Source organism: Peromyscus eremicus, chromosome 2 (genome assembly GCF_949786415.1).
Source record: "Peromyscus eremicus chromosome 2, PerEre_H2_v1, whole genome shotgun sequence".
NCBI lineage: Eukaryota > Metazoa > Chordata > Mammalia > Rodentia > Cricetidae > Peromyscus > Peromyscus eremicus.
The window spans coordinates 72,630,373-72,651,018 of record NC_081417.1 but is presented as its reverse complement, the minus strand read 5'-3'; the positions used below and the strand labels follow the sequence as shown (position 1 = coordinate 72,651,018).

Here is a 20,646-nt window from a genome sequence, read left to right as displayed (position 1 = left end):
TACATGTGTGTATACACACACACACACACACACACACACACACACACACGCCCACAAGAACATGTACATACAGATACACACCACACATACACATGAAAAGAAAACAACTCTAATATCAAAGTCTCTTCTACCTACATTCCGTATCTCAGCTAGAATTACACAAAACCCCAGTGTGTGGAGTTCAAAGTACCCAGTATCTCCTATGGTTTTTTTGCCCAGTCTATTTAGGTCACTTATAGTGTTTGCCTGATGGCTTTTGGGTTTCTAACTTCTGATGAAGCCCACAAGTTTCTCTTTCTGTTTCCGAAGCCAGAAAGTTCATAGCTCATTTGGTATTCAACATCAGTAACTACACTTAGCCTAGACATCTGGTCTACCTCTTTAACAAATCCACTATGTGGCTCAATCTCTCCCTCTCATGTACCAGTCCACTGTCTTACAATATACATGCTCCTTTTAATCCTCTGAAATTATTTTGCAAACAAGAATAATTTTTAAAAGCATTCACCACTCGAGAAAAATTTTATCTGCTTTTTATTTTATGATTTATACCAACCAGGATTAATTCACTATCCTGTTGGGGTCTTAACTGGTACTGTATTAAGTCTATAAATTAACATTGGTTGTATTGTTGTATTTATTGCATTGAGACTACCCACTAGGAGATTTTATTTTTATTATTGTTCTGCTTTCCTTCTATTAAAATATTATAATTCTCTGCACTTGGCAATTTATAAATATGCATGTGTATGTTCAGGTATAGGAAGATAGACTGAAAAAACAAGTATTATATGTTCAGAATAATAATGAAATAAATGACTGAATTCATTTAGGCATATGTTTTATAACCTGCAATTTAAGCATCTCGTTTATGGCATGTTGTGTTGCAGCTCCTCAACAGCCCATGTTGTAGCCCCTTGCCATTGGCAAACAGTATTATTTCTCTCTCATGGCATACACATATTCCATTTATCTTTTATACGATTTGCTATAACTAGTTATTTAGAACAATGGTATGCAAAGACAGCATCCTTGTTTGTTTGAGGTAAATTATTTCTATCTCTACATAACCTTGATAGCTGCCCCTACTACACTCCTTTTATAACTTAAAATGAATTGTCAACAAAAAGTGCCAAGGTAATTCAATGGGAAAGGTAAGTCTTTTTGATAAATGCTGCTGGAACACCCACATCTTTCTTTAGGGCAGGGGATCAATCTCGACTATTTCTTCACACCATCTAAATTGTTTAAAAATGCAAAGCCGGGCAGTGGTGGTGCATAACTTTAATCCCAGCAGAAGCAGGCAGATCTCTATGAGTTCAAGGCCACCCTGGTCTACAGAGCCAGTTCCAGGACAAGCAAGGCTACACAAAGAAACCCTGCCTCAAAAAACCAAAACAAACAAACAAACAAAACACACACACACACAGAGAGAGAGAGAGAGAGAGAGAGAGAGAGAGAGAGAGAGAGAGAGAGAGAGAAATAAGAACTAAATTTAAAGCTCTTAAATAAAGCATAGAAAAAAACCTTTGTGACTTTGGGGTAAAGTAATAAACTCTTAGAAGAGGAAATAGCACAGACCATGAAAAGATCATCAAAACTAAAACTTTTTCTCCTCAAGATATCATTAGGAGAGCTGGGAAGATGGCTCAATGGTAAGTGTTTGCCACACAAGTCTGAGATCAATCCCAGAACCATGTGAACAGCTCAGTGTGGTAAGACACTCGTAATCCCAACACTGGGCAGAGACAGCAGGAGCTCTGGCATTCACGGGCTACCCTAGTTTAATGGTCCTAGACCATATCTAAAAAAAGAAGCTGGAGGATCATGAGAAACACCACCTAAGACTGACCACTAGCCTAAACACACACACACACACACACACACACACACACACACACACACACACACACACATTTTCCCACAAAAACAAAAGGATAAAACATAGACTACAGAAAATATCACCAAAACATATACACAACAGAAGTCTATCCAGATCATAAAGGACTTGGATTGAGATTACATCATTCTTGAAAGTCTTCTATAAAAACCAAATAGCTTTTAAAAATGTGAAAGGGAGGCTGAAGAGATGGCTCAGTGGTTAAGAGCATTGGCTGCTCTTCCAGGACCTGGGTTCAATTCCCAGCACCCACATGGCAGCTCATAGCTGTCTATAACCTCAGTTTCAGGGGACACCCTCACAAGGACATACATGTAGGCAAAACACCAATGCTCATTAAAAAAAAAAAAATGTGAAAGGTATAAGTACCTCACAAAAGACAGGTGAACAGCCCATCATGACTTTAAAAGATATTCAGTGTTGCTGGTCATTGGGAATATGGGATTAAGGACAAGTAAAAAGACTGAAAAGTGACATGTGAATTACAACCGTAAGACAATGAGGCACCATTATACACCCACTAAAATAGCTAAAAATAGACAATACAAAAAGCCACGAGGAGACAGAATAGTTAGAACCCTCCCACTTTTCCTAACACAGATGCAAATAGTGTAACCACTTTGAAAAAGTGTGAAAACATCCAAATCCTAGCATCCACTCAAGAATGCTGAAATATATGTTCTTACAAAATCATGTCCACATGTTTCCAAACTAGTGTCACTCATGATGGTAAGGAAGTACTTTTTAATTAAAAAAAAAAACAAAACATAACAACAACAATAAAAACGCTGAATGAGTAAAATATAATAAATGATAAAATATTACTCAGCAATTTTAAAAAGAATTAAACTACTGGTATATTTATAAAATATGAATGAATATTATATTAATAACATTTTTATGTTATGTTTAAAGAAAAAAGTCAAAAAACAATCCAGGTATGGTGGTGCATGTATTTCAAAAACGTAACAAACAAAAAAAAAGAAGATGCAGACAAAACACTACATATGGCATGTTTCCATGTCTAATAATCCTACGAAAAAAGAAAAAGGCACTGACCAAAAGCAGGCAGTGGCTGCCTGGGTTCCCCAGGATGGGGCAAGGGCTGACAATAAAGGGGCACAAGGCTATTTTCTAGCATCAAGAGGTGTGGATCATTGTGGACAGTGCTTAATTGTATACTTTCACCAAAATTCTAAATGCATATATTATTTTATATGTAAAGTATACCTCAATAAAACCATAATATAAAATATTTAAAATTCCTTCTTGAAGTGCCCTTTGCAAAATCCAACTCAATCTAGACCACCAGTACGTAGGTAAGAATTTAACTTTATTCAGAGGGAGAGCTGAACTTTGCTCTTGGTTCCTCGGAGTTTCTCTGTACATCTAAGAGGAGTGTCTTTGTTTAACTGGGCCTTGGGTCATACATGGGTCTTACAACATGATTTACAATGAGGGACGATATTGTAGGAATAGTTTAGGGACTGATTATTCTAGAAAGACCAATATCACCATGTAGACAAGGAGTTTGGGATCACATAGTATCCATCTGACTTGTGAGGCAGAGAGCTAACGACTAAGTCACCTATACAACAAAGACACAATGAAATATGCCAGGGTTCAAAGAGCTTCCTAGTCGACCACACTCTGTATTTTACACATCACTGCTATGATGTGCTCAACTCCACCTTGCTTCCCTCTTTCCCCAGATAAAAACAACGCGCTCCTTTTGTTGGCCAACCCATATCCTTTATGTGGAATACACTGGATGCATGGCTGTAAAAGCTTTCAGTGACTTTTTTGAGTTCTTCTGGCAAATACCTGAGCCCAAGAGCCATTTCTGAGCTCTGAATCTACAACTGGCATCAGAGGTAAAGGTGGCCATGTGAAAACTTCATGCCTTTTAGTACCCCAGGTGCCCTCAACTCAAGACCCAGATACACTCACATCCATGGGCAGCAGCAAAACAATGTCTATGAAACTCCTAGTTGAAGTGGTTAATGATTCTCCCAAGTATGTTACAAAGGTCTCAGAAAAGCCTTTTAAAAATCTTTATGGTGCCAGGTTAACATGGAACCAACTCAAACAGAAAGACTTTGGACCAAGCATATGCACCAGCTGCCTAACTCAGATCTGGCAAGTGTGTACACTAGTCCTGCACTAAAGGAAACCAGTTGCCCTGCTTTGCTGAGCTACATTCATGTGATCTCATTCTGTTAAGTAGCTTTCCACTTCCCTATTTAGATCTGTAAACCATTCGGCTTGCATCTCCTGCATTCCCTGAAGATGAAGTACACAATTGATGTCCTTTGCAGACTACTAGCAGTATTAGCCACAGCAAGTACTATGCTATGGGCAGAATCCCAGTTGAAATTACTTTTTTAAAAAATTTAAATTAAAGCTAAAAAGTAATGAGATCACAAAATATAACAAAAATTATTTTCCAACTATGCCTCCATAAACTTGCTGTTTGAAAATTTAGATTTTACAACTTCTAATGTTTTCTATGAGGGAAAACAAGTTTGGGGAAATTGCATAAATGATACAGCAAGTTTCAATTTGATCATAAGTGTTACCATTTCCAAATGCTGATGATGCTTGTGGGATACGAAGTCTACAAGTGCAGGTTCATTTGAGGTCTCTATCTGGGGTGTTCTTTCTCATTGCATTTGAGGTCTCTATCTGGGGTATTCTTTCTCATTTCATGCTAAACCAGAAGAGGCAGCAAGCTAATATTGGCATTTCAAAGTATCTGATGGGAGACTGGGCTTGGTGATTTCTTTCCAAGCAAAGCAAAAATGCTCACAGCTGAGTACATACCACAGACTGAGAACAACATATCCACCTACTTAAACTGTGGGAACAAGCAGGTGAACAGCTGGCTGCTCTAAAGTACCCCGTAAAACTCAAGCTGCAGGACGATGAATCAAGGGACTATATCTCATGTTTTAGCTGCTTCAAGGGACTATATCTCATGTTTTAGCTGCTTCAAGTTTTCACCCTGCATTAGCCTGGCCTGCAAGAACCCTACCTACCAAACTGGGGTTCCACATCTGACTAAACCTACCTAATTCCTAAGCCCTCCATCGCTGGTTGAGGCTCTTAGAACTAAGAAGCGGCCCCGAGGGAAGACTCATAATGGGAAGACCTTCACCCAGTGTCATCGGAGGAGGGCCTCATGCGCCACACCTACAGGTATAGGATACTTCAGTTAATGCTAGGCACTGAAAAAGACTCCTTGCATAGTAAGCAAGGAAACAGGACCTCAGGCCTAAAGCCACATGGAACTGGCACTAAAACATGGTGGGAAGGTGACTCACTGCCCAGATTGACAAGAAGGCACCGTAGCTCCGCCACAGCTTTGATTCCAGCCTTAGGAAAACCTGGGATCGAGAACCAGCTAAGGCCCAGACTTCCGGTTCATAGAACCCCATTGTTTTCAATCACTAGGTTGGAGCAATTAGTCGCAATAGCAATACATAAACTAACACAATGGCACTTCTCGTCCTTCTATCCAACTGCCCTACTTTCCTCTCTCTGCCAGGACAGCAGAGTCACAAGGCGTCAAAGGATGAAGCCGCTGCCATTGTTTACCCCTGCATTCGTCTTCCTCGCTACAAGACGAGCTCTTCAAGGACAAGGACTATGAATGTCTCTATTTTTAATTTAATGCACATAATACATATCATGTGTAAAAGATAACTCAGAGGGAATAAAACCTATCCATTAATCAACAACAGCATCAATATTTCCATGTCATTCGACAACTGATTTCTACATTTGTCATATATTAATAAAATTAGCCTCTACATATCGTTCCATAGCTTATTTTCCCCTTAATAACAAACACAGGCATCCATGTCAATAGGTATGCTAACTACAACGTCACTTCTTGGGTCTACTGGGTCACAGACCTGTTCTCCCATTGCAAGCTCCTGAGCCCTAAAACTTCTCTCTGGTAACACTTCCTCCAATATTGGTGACTGTGTGATTTTTATGAAGGTCTACCTTTTTTTTACCTGATTATAACTTCCATGAGGTAAGAAATTATATCTTTATCTCATGAGTATATGTAAAGTTTTGACCCTCAGATTTAGACTCCAAACCAGAGAAAATGACCAAGGAAAGGAGCGCAGCGGTGAAAACTGAATTTAAGTCAACTCTCCTCTTGTTCAGCCATTTAGGCTACTTTCTATTTTACTGTCACTAGAAGTGGCCTATAACACACAACTGATTTTCAGTGAATGTATGATAAGGGCCAAATAAAATCACTAGAATTTTCTTTTTTTAATTTTTTGCTAATGATTTTTTATGTATTTTAGATGTTTTGTCTGTGTGTACAGAAGACGGCACTGGATCCCATGGGACTACAGGTATAAATGGTTGTAAGCTGACATGTGGGTGCTGGGAATTCAACTCAGGACCTCTGGGATAGCAGTCTGTGTGCTTAACTCCTGAGCCATTTCTCCAGTCCCAAAGGAAAAAATTATACTATTTTGGGTCTCTCTACATAGCTGTGGCTGACCTGGAACTCACTATGTATACCAGGCTGGTCTGGAACTCACAGAGATCCACCTGCCTCTGCCTCTCAAGTTCTGAGATTAAAGGCATATGCCATAACCACCCTGCCAGAATTTTCAAGAAAGGTGAATGATAGCCCTTGAGCACACAGCAGTAAGAAGAGAAGTCTGGCCAGAGCATGAAGAGCTGTTGTTTAGCCCATAGGAACCTCAAAACAAGCATTTTGGCAAACTTTACCTGTACTTTTCTTTCTTTTTCACACAGGGACAAGGATTTTCAGTTTACAATATTTGAAAACCCTTTTTAATATTTCCCAGAGAGATGTTAAGTTACACCGGCAAAACAGCATACAACTGGAATCCCAGCAATCGAGGGGCTGAGACAGAAGCACTGTTTGAGGTCAGCTGGCCTACAGAGCAAGACTTGGTCTCAAAACGAGATATGAGATAAAAAAAAAAAAAAAAAAAAAAAAATAGCAACAACCAAAACATTGATTTACTAAAGAAAAACGTCTGGAAAGCAGAAGGCTGTGTGACACGGTACAATCCCAGAGAGCTTGGCAATCATTTAAAGGGTGAACACACTCTACACAGTCGTACAGTGACACTACTAACTCCCTGTATCTGCCTTATACAAGCTCATACGCTGAGGAGGAATGTGGGGTGGATGAGATGGAACGGCTAACCACTAAGGACAACCAGTGGCCATTAACGTCCTAAAAAAAACCCTCAACACCTCAACATTTCTACAAAATAAAAGCAGTACTCATGAAACAATTATCTTACTTAAGAGCTATATGGTAGGTATGCTTCTACAACTATTAAAAACATATCAATAGTAAAACAAAAATCTAACTATGAGAGCAATGTAGTTCATCATCACAGTTCATATTCTTCTACTAACAGAAAAAGAAACTTGCAATTGCTCTCAAATTATTTAAAACCTTATAGATTTGGTCTCTTTCAACGACTCTGTGGTTATGATTTCATATAAGCTGCTTCTCCCCATGTCCCCCAACAGCTGTTTTCAGTTTAAATGTTGAGAGGACTCTCCAGGATGAAAAAGGTACAAGCCCAGAATCACTGTACGGCTCACAGGAGGAAGTGCATGCAGAAGCGGGGGTGGGGGGGGTGTACTAGATGGAGGAGGAGCAGAGCATTAGCCTGCTATCAGAGTCTGCTTAACCAAACACAGACCAAAAAAAAATTAGAGGAAAAAAATGCACCTGTCATATTCAGAATTACTTTTCTTTTTCTTTCTTTGTTTTTTGTTTTTTTCAAGACAGGGTTTCTCAGTATAGTTTTGGTGCCTGTCCTGGATCTCGCGCTGAAGACCAGGCTGGCCTCGAACTCACAGAGATCTGCCTGGCTCTGCCTCCCAAGTGCTGGGATTAAAGATGTGGGCCACCACCGCCCAGCCAGAATTATTTTTCTTAATATTCTCTAAACAATACAGTGTAACAGCTCTTTACTCAGTATTAGGTATTATAAATAATTTAGAGATGGTTAAGTATAAAGAAGGACATGCATAGGTTATAAGCAAAATACTCTGCCATTTATGAGGAATGTAAGCAGCAACTGATTTTGGTATTTGCAAGTGTGTGTTTACAGATCATTTCCATGGTAATACAGAGGAGTATTTTCACATGTCTCCGTCAAGTCATTCAAGTTTCTTAGATGTCAGGTTTTATATAATAAAGGGACTCAATGATCTTGAGGTCCCTGCGAGCACAGATGTGGCAAGCTGCTAGTTTACAGTGAGAATAAGCACAATTAAGAGAAGATAAATTCACCACATTCTGGTAGTTTTCACTCCATTTCCTTGAAGATTATGCAAAAAATTCAAAGAAGACACCAAATAAGATGTTCCCCATGGACTACTCATGCACAGACACTATCCTCCTCCTTAGACCTCTAATTCCTTGCACCCTATTAACACAGATATCTCAAATCTGAGAGGCATTTTAGGGCATGTAACTGGGACTTTTAAATAGCTTCTTCAGTGAAAATGCCAAGAGACGAAGAAAACTAGATTTATGGGAAAATACATCTTTAGAACCAATAAAGGAAATCGATACTGGTAAGTAAGATACACTGGAGAAATTTCTTAGCATAACAAAGAAAGTTGACACTGAGCAAGATTGTGTGCAGGAAGGAGGGCAAAGTTCTCATGACGTAATACCTCAATCAGAACAACTCAGAACACGCCCTCCCCTACACTAAGAGCCACTGCCCCCTTGTCATACCCTCTCCTCTGGGCACCCAGGAAGTGGTTGTGGAAACGCCAAGCCCTCCCCACTACCTTCAGCCTCCTCTCAGAGGCCAACGAAGAGAGACCCCTTGTCTCAGCACACTGCCCTGAACTAATTCAGGCATCTGAACAAAAGGGGACGCATGTCTGCCCACACCGACATGCATGATATGGGGCACCTTTACAACAACACTCCTGTTTTCAGATGTTCCTGTTCCCAGCATGTATCCCACCATCATGCGATGACATTGACCTTTTGGCCACCTCCAGAGTGCTAAGCAATAGAGCAGCCTCTGAGACTAATAAACCCTTCTCTTTATAATAACGATAGCAATAACTTTCACATACATTCTAAGGATGCTTATACATTATAGATCCAAAAATTACCAGCCAAATTAGAATGGCAGAGAGATTTATTTTTGGAGCTGCCAATCAGTTCACCACCCACTCCCTACAATCAAAAGTCTGGCTCTAAGCCCAACCCATGGTGTGTGTAGCATCATCACCACAGCTCAGCTACAAAGTAAGTCACTCTCCATTCACAAGTATGTGGCAGGCTGGTATTAGATAAATGACCTCCCATATTTTAGAACTCTCCGACTCTATAACAAATGAGCTTATCTGAGGTGACCCAGACTTAGACCCTTATCTGATTTTGCTTCTATGCAGGAAAGTCTTACATTCCTCAAGCAGTCAACTCAGAGATGAATTTAATGTTATCTGAAGTTGAGGCTTTCCTGTTCGGCATAAACACTGACCTGCAGTTCCCTGTGCAACATTGTTACTCCAGCAAATACACTATCAGGTGCAAAGTGCTACTGGGAGGGAGAAAAACACTGTAATTTAGAAGAGTCAACAAATAGGACTTTTCTTTACTAGTAAGAACATTCTTACAGCCATCTTGGCACCTTAAACATTGGGTTAAAATGAGACAGAGCTGATCCCTTCTCCTCTCTCCCTCCCTTCTTTACTTTCCTCCTTCTGTGATAGTTACAATTAAATAAACCCTCATCAAGGAACAGGAGTACTCAGATCTGAGGGCTACAAAAACCACGTTGCTTCCTGGAAGACAGAGTGTGGCAGTACAAAACAGAGTCCAAGAGGCCTCCCTCATCCCTGACTCTTTTGTTCATGTCCTTATGCAATTCTTATTTCCTTGAGTTTGAGTGAGACCTGAAATCTGTGCCTTCCAAGCAAAAATATGGCAAAGATGACATACTTCATTTCCACAATTCCAGCAAATACAGGTGTAATTTCCATATGGCTAGCTGACTTTCTTTCATGACATTACTTCCATAACTATACTACATAGAGGTGTAAATTCCATTGTTCTAGGAGATTGTCTAAATGTTTTTCTGTTGGTTCTGATGGAGGAAATTGTCACTCCCACAATCTACATCTAGACTTCTGAACCTATAGACACTGACATGACAAATGTGTCTTGCTTTAAAGCCACTAAGTTTACAATAATATTGTTACCTAGCAACCAATAATTAATAGACACATGAGAAACACAATATAATTAGAGAGGAAATTGAAGGCAACAGAATAACAAGTATGAGAGGAAAGTTCAGGCAATCACAGTAAAGGGATGCTTACTACACGGCAGGGTTATTTTGGAACACTTCATAAAAAGGTCAGCTGTGAGACCTGGTGTAAGTGTTTCAAAGGTTCAGATAAGCAGACAGGCAGAAGGAATAGCACAAAAGTGGAATCAATCAAATGCCACAGACAGTAATACCACCACACTGAGGAACAGTGGGAGAGGACAGGGTAGGTGAAATGGGTCCAGATCTCAAAAGGCCTGCAAGGTCAAGGGCTGAGTGGGCTCATCTTTGATACTATAGACCACAGTAGGAAGGCAAAGGCTCTTGAAGAGGAAAATGGCAAAATAAAAGCCCTATTTTCAAGAACTTAATCCTATCACAGCATAAAGGATGGAGCTGATTACAGATAAGAAGACCAAGAATAGATATGCTAAGCACAATAGTCTTCATGAGAGGCTAACAAGTGGGGGAGGGGCTTCACTCACATTAATAACCAAAGACATGCAAATTAAAACTATAAAGCACTATTCTGTGATTTATCAAATTAGTAAAGAATAAAAACTAATAATACTAGCAAAGATAAAGCAATCTCAGACACTGTTGGTGGGAACGTAAATGCCAACAGTCTTTATGGAAAGCCGTTCAGCAATATGCATTAATAATCTTAAAATATTCAGACCCTCAAACTTGGTAATTCACTCCTTAGAGTGAATTCATTTACTCATTCAGCAAGCGTTGAATGGATTGCCTACTTCATTCCTGACACAGGGCTGGGCTCTAAGGATTCAACGCTGGAAAGAGCAGGCCTTACTGCTTCCACAGCATTTAGGAGAGACACTCCTTTAACAAATCATCAAAAACCACGTGTAATTATTTATATTACAGGCCACAAGGAGAGTGTGCTTTCAAATGGTTATTTTAAATTGTGATAGGTGCGTTTTTCATTCGGCAGGTAGAATGTCAGTCTCACAGTTGAACTTGTGAAGCCAACGGCAACTTCTCTGGGAAGTGACCTTTCTGCTGAGAGAGACGAAGGATGAGTAGAATTTAGCTACATGAGAAATGGAAAGAAAAAGAATTCCGTAACAGAAGAGGCAATACTCATGAAAGGATTTTAGAGGATTTGTGGTTGTTGCATTATTCAACAAATAGATATGATGGCCAAATAAGGACCGGGTACTGTGGTAAGTAAGGCCTTGAGACAAAGGTTAGGAGAAAGCAATCAAGGTGTCAGCATACACCACAGGTAGAAGAGTACTGCATTAACTGTGGAAGGAACGGCATGACTACAGACAAAGGTGGCCGAGACATGAGGCAGGAAGAGGGTAGAATAAAGCTAATACAGACAAAGAATGCCACCGGCTTGTCACAAGTTCAAATATGCAGACTTACCTGAAAACGGATATCCAAAATCCTACCAGCCATGAAAATCATTACCAATTATAGACAGAAATATTCGGCTGGATTACACTGAAAATATGCAGAGGAGATGAAGTAGGGGTTAAAAATACGTAAGTAGGTATGGTGGCACACACCTTCAAATCCCAGCATTGGGAAGGATAAGGCAGGAGGATCTCTGTGATTTCAAGGCCAACCTGGTCTACAACCAGAGTTTCAGGCCAGCCAGGGCTACACAGTGAGACCCTGTCTTAAAAAAAAAAAAAAAAAAAAAAGGCACAAAAATACATGTTAAATACGTGTATATGAGTTAAGAAAGAACTACTTGGAGAAAAACCATTTTCCCTACAGTTAAAGATGAATGGCTTTTGACTCTGCTAAATATTCAGAGAAAGTTACTCTTCTCAGAATAATATATAATTTCTATTTGCCAGAGGCCAAAGTGTATATAAAAAAAAGTCAGAAGGTTTGGAATCTGCCTAACCCTCAACTCCCCCACCCGACCCCAACCTACCCCACCCTCACCCCCACCCCACCCCCACCCCCGCCACCGCCCAAGCCTGATGAACAGCACAGGATTAAATGTGGAGAGTGGTACCTGCGTGTCTTAGCGTAAGTACACGTTCAGGGTCACTGGCATACTGGCATGTCACAGAGGGAGCCATGAGCACCCTCTCCTTTCTGTACCCTCAGTTGATAATATCATAAACTTGGTCCATTTTAACAGCACTGAGGATTTTAAGGACATCTTATGACATGGGTGCTGTCTTAGATATTAAACGAATTGATGCTTCTACATGTCCAAAATATTTCAAAACAAAAAAAAAAAAAAAATCAACAAAAAAGATAGAGGTACTTTCAGTATAAAAACTGACCCAAGGTCCAAAATCTGTATTAATTTCACGAGGCAATTATAAAAAAGCATAAATGAATCTGTTTTCTCAACTGCTAAGACTCAGTTCCCAGTCCTCTCAAGGGATGCAGGATGCCAGTGCACTTCAGGAAAGATGCTCACAGACTGCACTGGAGTCTCTGCTACCCACCACCCAGCTACTCAGCCTAGGCAGGCACCTGAGCCTGTCTAAGCCTTTGTTCCTCCTGCTTCCTAGGGTGGTAAATGCTTGTCAGCTACGAGATGCTACATACATATTCACTGTTGTTACTTAAGGCTTTGTTTATTTGACCTGTATGATCTCTTTCTCATTAGAAGGAAGCCTTCTTTAAGAAAGGATAGCTATTCAGAGTTCTTCAAGTTTGTGAAATTATCAAATTCACCTTATACAGAGGGGCCAAGAGTTAGCCAACAGATTCATACAGTAAGTTGTTACAAATTCTCCTCATGGAAGATGTTTGCTACAAACTCAAAATGTTTTGATCTGACTTTTTCTATAAAGTATATTAGACTAATTAGTCTTGTTATCTTGCGATTAATTTTATTAATTCTGAAGACCTTGTTTGACTTGAAATAACATAATGAAGTTTGATGGTATATATACTCACAGCCTGAAAAAAAAATCATACCGTAATCATACATACAATGTACTTACTGGATGAAATATATTTTCCTCACTGACAATAGAGAGAAATAATAGCTCTTGAAGAAAAAGGACAATTAAAGTCAGGCGTTTCAGGAAATCCTAAAGATGAACAGTAAGAATCCATAGCAAATTTTACAGTCTGTCAAAGAAGATGTAGCTTTTATGGACTGGAAAGGCTTATATACTTATAAATAATGCATCACCAAGTATTACTTTGTAACTTTAAGGCTTTGATATCCATTTTCATTTGACTGTCTTCCATTAAGTATAACCTTAACGAGGAAAATATTACCTTACTTTCTGGGTTAAGAGGTAGAACATAACCTAAAGGCTTATCATAGGAAGACAGATCACAAGAGGGACCCTTTCAATCAAGGCTTTCTTTATCCACTAAAACTTCAAGGAGGCCCATTTAACAAGGCAGTTAATTTTGTTTCCTGGAGAATATATTTGCTAAATGAAAGCAGAGGTGATTAAATACCCCATCCAAACAACAACAAAAAATCTTTTACAAAAAGTTAATAAAATATCCCATAGATATTTAAGGTAGAAAGAAAAGCATGCCTCCTGTCCTTCCCTCCAAGTTTCCAGACCGTTCATCATGCAAGAGTCTACTCACTTCCGGTGGGTGTGGTCCAGGCCACTGTTTGGTATTGCTTCCAGCTTTGCATTTCTCTGCCCACAGATATTTCCATAGCTGTCGTATCCTGACACTAGTCTGGCTGCTGCACCTGTTGCTACTGAAAAGCCACAAATAAATCCCTAGGAAAGAAACAGAAAGAAACACACACAAATAAACCATTTCAATAGCAACAGTCACTACTTCATATGATAATGAGTTTCTTTTGTCTGCCAAAGGGAACAAAGAGCTATATTTCCTTATAGCAAACACTATTACACTGTTGCCCTGGTCTGCATAGGAACAGCATGACGAAGTCCACAGGGAAATACCATTTGCTACAGGAACAAAACACATCCCAGCCTTCCACATCTCAGGATCACCTTTGCATTTTGTGACATTCACAGCGATGCTTCCATACTGAACACCTGCTCTGAGCCAGGCTGCATGCAGGGTATTTATCAAGCGTTCACTAATTCTCCTGAGGAGGAAACTAAGGCCTGGAGAGGTTAAATAAGTCACCCAAGGCCACAAAAGCTAGGAAAGATCAGAACACAGAACCAAAGCCAGCTGTCGTCACTCGTTACTTTTACTTGGTCATAAAGGAGTTCTATTAAATGAACAACGAAGGATAAAAAGGGGCTTAAAATCCAGACAGCAACAGTGAGTGAGTGAGGTTTGACTCATCACTTCACACAATCTTCCTGCAACAAAGCTGTGTAAGAGCCAAGACTTACATCATGAAGCTCACTCTTGATACCGGAGAGTGGAGGGGGAGGGAGGCACTGGCTTCATGCACTGCAAAGGTCACTTATTTCACGGGGATATGCTTCACCCAGGTCCCAAAGGCAAATGGTAGACACTGGGGACCACATCATGCTTGCTGAGTCAGGCACGGGCTGATCACAACTGAGCAAGGGAAACCTCACCCCACCACAGCAGGGCAGACATAAGAACAGAAAGTAAGATCAGGGATGGCTGACATGCTGGCTGGGGGGGGGGGGGGGGGGGGGGGGGCAAGCCGGTTATGGAGAGAACTCGTTTCTGCTCTCTTTAGTCAAGTTATGGAGGTAGAGACAGTCACCAGCAAGTCTTATCTCAATGGCGCTGCTGGATCTCAGGCTGCAGAGGTACATCCTCCAGTCTCTAGCAATTCCTCAGAGAAAAGCATTCTCCCCTTTACCTACTTCTCCCCTTTACATATCTAAAAAGCCTAACCACCTAAAAACTCTTATTTCTCCATTGCTCTTCTGACTTTCACCGCAGAGATAATGAGAGATGAGAGCACAGCTCTATTTAGTAGTAGAAACTTCTAAAACCACACTCTACGAGAAAGTGGACTGAGAACAGAAGCCACGACCAATTTTCTAGTCTCTGCTCCAATCAGCTTCCTACTTCAATTTACTCACCTGACAAATGGACATAAAGAGTATATAGCTCCTCAAGCTGGGGTAAGGATGAAATGGCACAATAGTGAGAGCTTAATAAATAGCTCATATGTTGATGTTAGAAACTAGGGCATGTATTAGAGGAAGACTGTGGCCTGTGGAGTCATATAAACGTGTATTATCAATGGGGCACTGATGATTGATTCCATTTTCTACATGTGTGACTCTGGTCAAACTTACTCAATTCTCCTGCCTCAGTTTATCCATCTACTAACTGGGATTAAAATCACTTAACCCAAAGGCCGTCGTAAGATGTACTAGAGACAATACACATGATGTGTGTGTCTTGGTAAGTACTAGCATCTCATTCCCTCAGATCCACAGCTGAGTGGCCAGCACTGGTGACAGTCGTGGTTGACCAGCAGTCTCTCACTTTTACTCCCCAGTTGCCCTGTTCCCTCTCCCCTCAACACTGAAGAATACTAAGTCCCATCCCTGGACTTAACCAATACTAAAACATGAAAAAACTACTCTTGTATACACATATTCAAATGAGCACACCCTGTTAATCCTATGCTTCAATTCTAAATCAGGAAACCATGTGCTGGGCAGAATCCAGAAGGAAGGGTAAATACAGAGGCCACAGTGGAGAATTTTTCTATCAGTAGGATCCAAAATGTCTCCCCCAAATCTCTGTATTAAAAGCTTTAGTCCCCAACCTATGAGCCTATGATGTGACTGGGTGGTGATGGATCTGTAACAAGTGAGCCTGTCATGACTTCAGGTTACACGGTGCCTTTGGGGGGACTGTCGAGCCCTGGCTGATTCTGCTTCATAATCTCTTTCCCTGTCAGGGCATGAAGTGAGAGACTATTCCATGCTCTAGTCCATGTTCCTACCACGAGGGGCCAACCACAGGCCCCAAAGCAGCAGGACTAACCAATCATGGACTAAAAACTCTAAAATAAACTTTTTCACTTTAGAAAGTGACTGTCTCAAGTACTTGTGATAATAACAGAAGGGTGCCAGGAAAGATCATGAGGTTACAAAGGGAATAAATGCTTAGTAGGTGGACTCACCCTATCATTTACTACCTGGGTACCTCTGATCCAGTTACCATGTTACACTCTGCTCTCCTCATCTCTAACACCGAGCACGTCCATCCCTCAGCATAATGAGGAGGGCTAAAGGAGGTAACACAGATCCAATCCCTGGCTAAGTGTCTGCTCCCTGGCAGGTGATCAATACTCAGGAGCCCTGAGTAGTAGATCTGAATGGTGAAGTCAGCCTGCAGAGGCTGACATCAGTACCAAGAAGTGACAAAATTCCTTTTGTTCCCTATGTCAAAACAAACGAAATTTGGTGGGGTAGGGGGAAATGAGTAAAAATGCTGGTAATTTTGTTATTACACAAAAATATTTTCAGATCACAATTAACTTCTTTACTAGTCCGGAGCAGCAAAATAATTACTTAAAAGGTTATGTTCTTTTTTCACTATTTATAGGATTTTTTTTTCAACATTTGATAGGAATGTTGTTACAGATTCCTTTAAATGGTTTCTGATTTCCCTTCCTGACTGTTTTTAACAGTGCTGTTCCACACGATGGGTTCCTCCTCTTCACTATAAGACACCTCACATCCTCTGGGGGCGTGGCAGGGTATAAATTATAACTGTTACATATATAAGCCAAAATGGTACACTGCCATATTTTCACATAGGACATTTAAAGTTTTTATAGAGTAGAGTATGAGAAGCTACAAGGGTGGGGTGGGGTAAGGGGTGGGTAGCAAGTTACTAAGGGGTAAGAAACAATGACTATTACCCTAGGGATTTCCCACTTGGTACAAGCACTGATGTTGCAGAACAAGGCCAAATCTAATTAAAATTCTAATCTCTTTAAAAAGAAAAACAGCCGGGCGGTGGTGGCGCACGCCTTTAATCCCAGCACTCGGGAGGCAGAGCCAGGCGGATCTCTGTGAGTTCGAGGCCAGCCTGGACTACCAAGTGAGTCCCAGGAAAGGCACAAAGCTACACAGAGAAACCCTGTCTCGAAAAACCAAAAAAAAAAAAATAAATAATAAATAAAAAAAAATAAAAAGAAAAACACTAAAATCCAAATACAGGCGACAATATAGTTTCAGAAGAGGTAAGAAAAATACAGTATATGAAATTAAAACAGGGTGGGAGAGACTTTCCAGAATATATTCAATACTCGAAAGGCTTTCCAAAAAGAGGAGGGAAAAGGTGCCCAGCTGTGGTGGTATTGTGTTCCCAAAAATATTGTACACCCTAATAAACTTATCTGGGGTCAGAGACAGAACAGCCACTAGATACAAAGGCTAGAAAATGATGGCACTCACACCTTTAATCCTAGCACTCCAAAAATCCCTCTGGATCTCTGTGAGTTCAAGGCCACATTGGAAACGGCCAGGCATGGTGACACACGCCTTTAATCCCAGAAAGTAAGCCTTTAATCCCAGGAAGTGATGGTAGAAAGCAGAAAGGTATATAAGGCGTGAGGACCAGAAACTAGAAGCATTTGGCTGGTTAAGCTTTTAGGCTTTGAGTAGGACAGTTCAGCTGAGATTCATTCGGGATGAGGACACAGAAGCCTCCAGTCTGAGGAAACAAGACCAGCTGAGAAGTTGGCCAGGTGAGATTAGCTGTGGCTTGTTCTGTCTCTCTGATCTTCCAGTGTTCACCCCAATACCTGGCTCAGGTTTGATTTTACAAATAAGAACTTTTAGGATTCCTGCTACACCCAGCAGAAGGAAATCACACCACAGGAGTGAATGTTTCAGATGAGGAAAGCCTTTGTCACTGTGGCGCAAGACACAATCACTATTACTAAGTAAGGTAGCCATGGTGAAAATATTAGAATGACGGAGTTACTGAAGGGTTTGGGGGACCACTACGGTGTGGGGGGGAAGAGGCACAGACAGATCACTCACAAAACTAGGTGACTAAAAGCAGATAAAGGTACAGAGCTGAGGGATGGGGGGGGGGGGTCACAGACAAGACCTAGCTACTAATTATACATCACTGAAATAAGAGGACAACTTGCAAATAAGAAACTATGCTGCAACCTCCTGTTATAAAGGGCTAACGTTACTTAAATAAGGATTTTTCTTAGTCTTGTGCACCATCAGGTTACACTTTTCTGTCATGTGCATGTTTGATTTTCACACCTAAATTTTAACTAGGCAACTGAGCAGAGCAGATGGTCTTCACTAGGCGTGGGGGTGGGGGTCCAACAAAAAACTGCGGTAAGTAGGAGGAGGAGGATGGGAATATGCCAAAAATGCTGCAAAAATAGGAAGTGGGGGTAATGAGTGACGGCATGGCTGTGTCCCAGCAGTGCATGGCAACCCCCCCCTCCCCAGCTCTTTCTCAGACACCAACACATCATATGCGGCCATCCATGCTGGGGTCAATCTCCCCAGTAACACATTTTTAAAGCAGTGGGTGGGGTAATACTTGGTTCTGTTGCTCCTCTTCTGAGAATCCTGAGACTAGGAAGGATGTTGTGATCTAGCAGAAAATCAGAATAGAAGGCCCCAGCACAGAGGCATACTTATGCAAACAAAGCTTTTGTCGGTACACCAAATCTGCGGCTTCCTTTAAAGTTTAATAGGATGCATTGCTCTAAAAGGAAGAAAAAAATGTTTGACAAGTCCAGGAAACTTCCACTCAATAAGCATTTTTTTAGTATATGCAGAGGCAAAGCTTTGCACAAAAGAACTAGAATGTTCGGGGCCGGGCGGTGGTGGCGCACGCCTTTAATCCCAGCACTCAGGAGGCAGAGCCAGGCGGATCTCTGTGAGTTCGAGGCCAGCCTGGGCTACCAAGTGAGTCCCAGGAAAGGCACAAAGCTACACAGAGAAACCCTGTCTCGAAAAACCAAAAAAAAAAAAAAAAAAAAAAAAAAAAAAGAACTAGAATGTTCTTAAAGGGAAAAAACAAAAACAATGGGGCACAAGGGAGCAAAATCCAAATCTGAGACTCAGTTTCACAAACAATTGGAGACAGACAGAAAGAAAAGAAAAGAAAAGAAAAGAAAAGAAAAGAAAAGAAAAGAAAAGAAAAGAAAAGAAAAGAAAAGAAAAGAAAAGAAAAGAGCCACAAAACCAGATAAGGAACTCAGAGAACTGAGCCAGGCTTTGGCACTAATATGTCTAAGGAGCAGAATTCTCCAGCCTGTGTCCTTAGTAGTGTAAAAGACTGAACTAAAGTAACCCCCAAGTTCTTCCACACCCCGAATCCCACAGAAAAACAGAGAACAACAACAACCACAAAAAAACAAAAACCTTTAAGGGTCTAATTGCAGGGAGAATATAATACACTTGGTTAAATACAGTGGTGGGGGGAAAGCAGACTAAAAACAAATGTAGCCTTTAGTCCCAGAACTTGGGAGGCAGAGGCAGGCAGATCTCTGCGAATTCAAGGCCAGCCTGGTCTACAAAACGAGTTCCAGGACAGCCAGGACTACACAGAGAAACCCTGTCCTGAAATGCCAAAAAATAAAACAAAACAAAACAAAAAAAGCCAAAAATAACAACAACAAAAATGAAATGTATTTAACTGAATTATATACTTTAAAATTGTTAAAGTGAGCCGGGCGGTGGTGGTGCACGCCTTTAATCCCAGCACTCGGGAGGCAGAGGCAGGCGGATCTCTGTGAGTTCGAGGCCAGCCTGGGCTACCAAGTGAGTTCCAGGAAAGGCGCAAAGCTATACAGAGAAACCCTGTCTCGAAAAACCAAAAAAAAAAAAAAAAAAAAATTGTTAAAGTGGTATTGGGCATGGTAGTACAGGCCTGTAGTCTCAGGTCTCAGCACTCAGGAAGTTGAGGCAGGAGGATTGTGAGAGCAAGGGCAGCCTAAACTACATAGTAGATCTTGTTTCAAAAAAAAAAAAAAGTGGTAAATGATATGCTATATGCCTTTTTACCACTATTGTTAAAAAGAACAGAAAAGAAAATAGACTTAACAAAAACTGGGTAGTTACCTGGGCCAAAACCTCCAGGTAATTTTTGCAAGCTATTCTCTTTATTCTATGATCCTGGTGAAGAACAGACCGTCAAATAGATAACTTAGCACTCACTGAATCTCTCCCCTTGTGCCGCATGTTCACTTGTGGCAGTTAACGAGGTAGAGACAGCATGCCCTGGAAACTACATGCTATAGAATTAAAAAGGTCTTTGGGAGCAGTCTAAGGGGACCCCTGCACAGCAGCTCCTGAATCCAGCTCAGACCCTGACCTGTCTCTAAATTCAACCTTGCATTCCAACTGGTGTTTGTTATTCTTCCCGAAGCCTCCAGGTCCCAAAGCCATGCTCTCTTTCCACACTGCCCCAGTCACCATGTATTCCTGCATGACCTGTCTCCATCCAGAGCAGCACGGTCTGCAGGCTGCATGTGGAGGTGTGCAATAAGAGACTTCTTTGCTCTCTTTCTTGCATGCTTCCTTCCCTGTCACACCT

At 40.9% G+C, this 20,646-nt stretch overlaps 1 protein-coding gene across 3 annotated transcripts in view; it reads right to left on the bottom strand.

Annotated features, from left to right (window-relative positions):
• Slc44a1 (solute carrier family 44 member 1) overlaps positions 1–20,646 on the bottom strand; it is a 184,090-nt gene that overhangs the window by 112,919 nt on the left and 50,525 nt on the right. For all 3 annotated transcript variants that reach the window (XM_059254358.1, XM_059254357.1, XM_059254356.1), the window contains exon 3: positions 13,777–13,919. In XM_059254358.1, the coding sequence (XP_059110341.1) occupies positions 13,777–13,919 (143 nt within the window). The remainder of the gene's footprint in view (positions 1–13,776; positions 13,920–20,646) is intronic.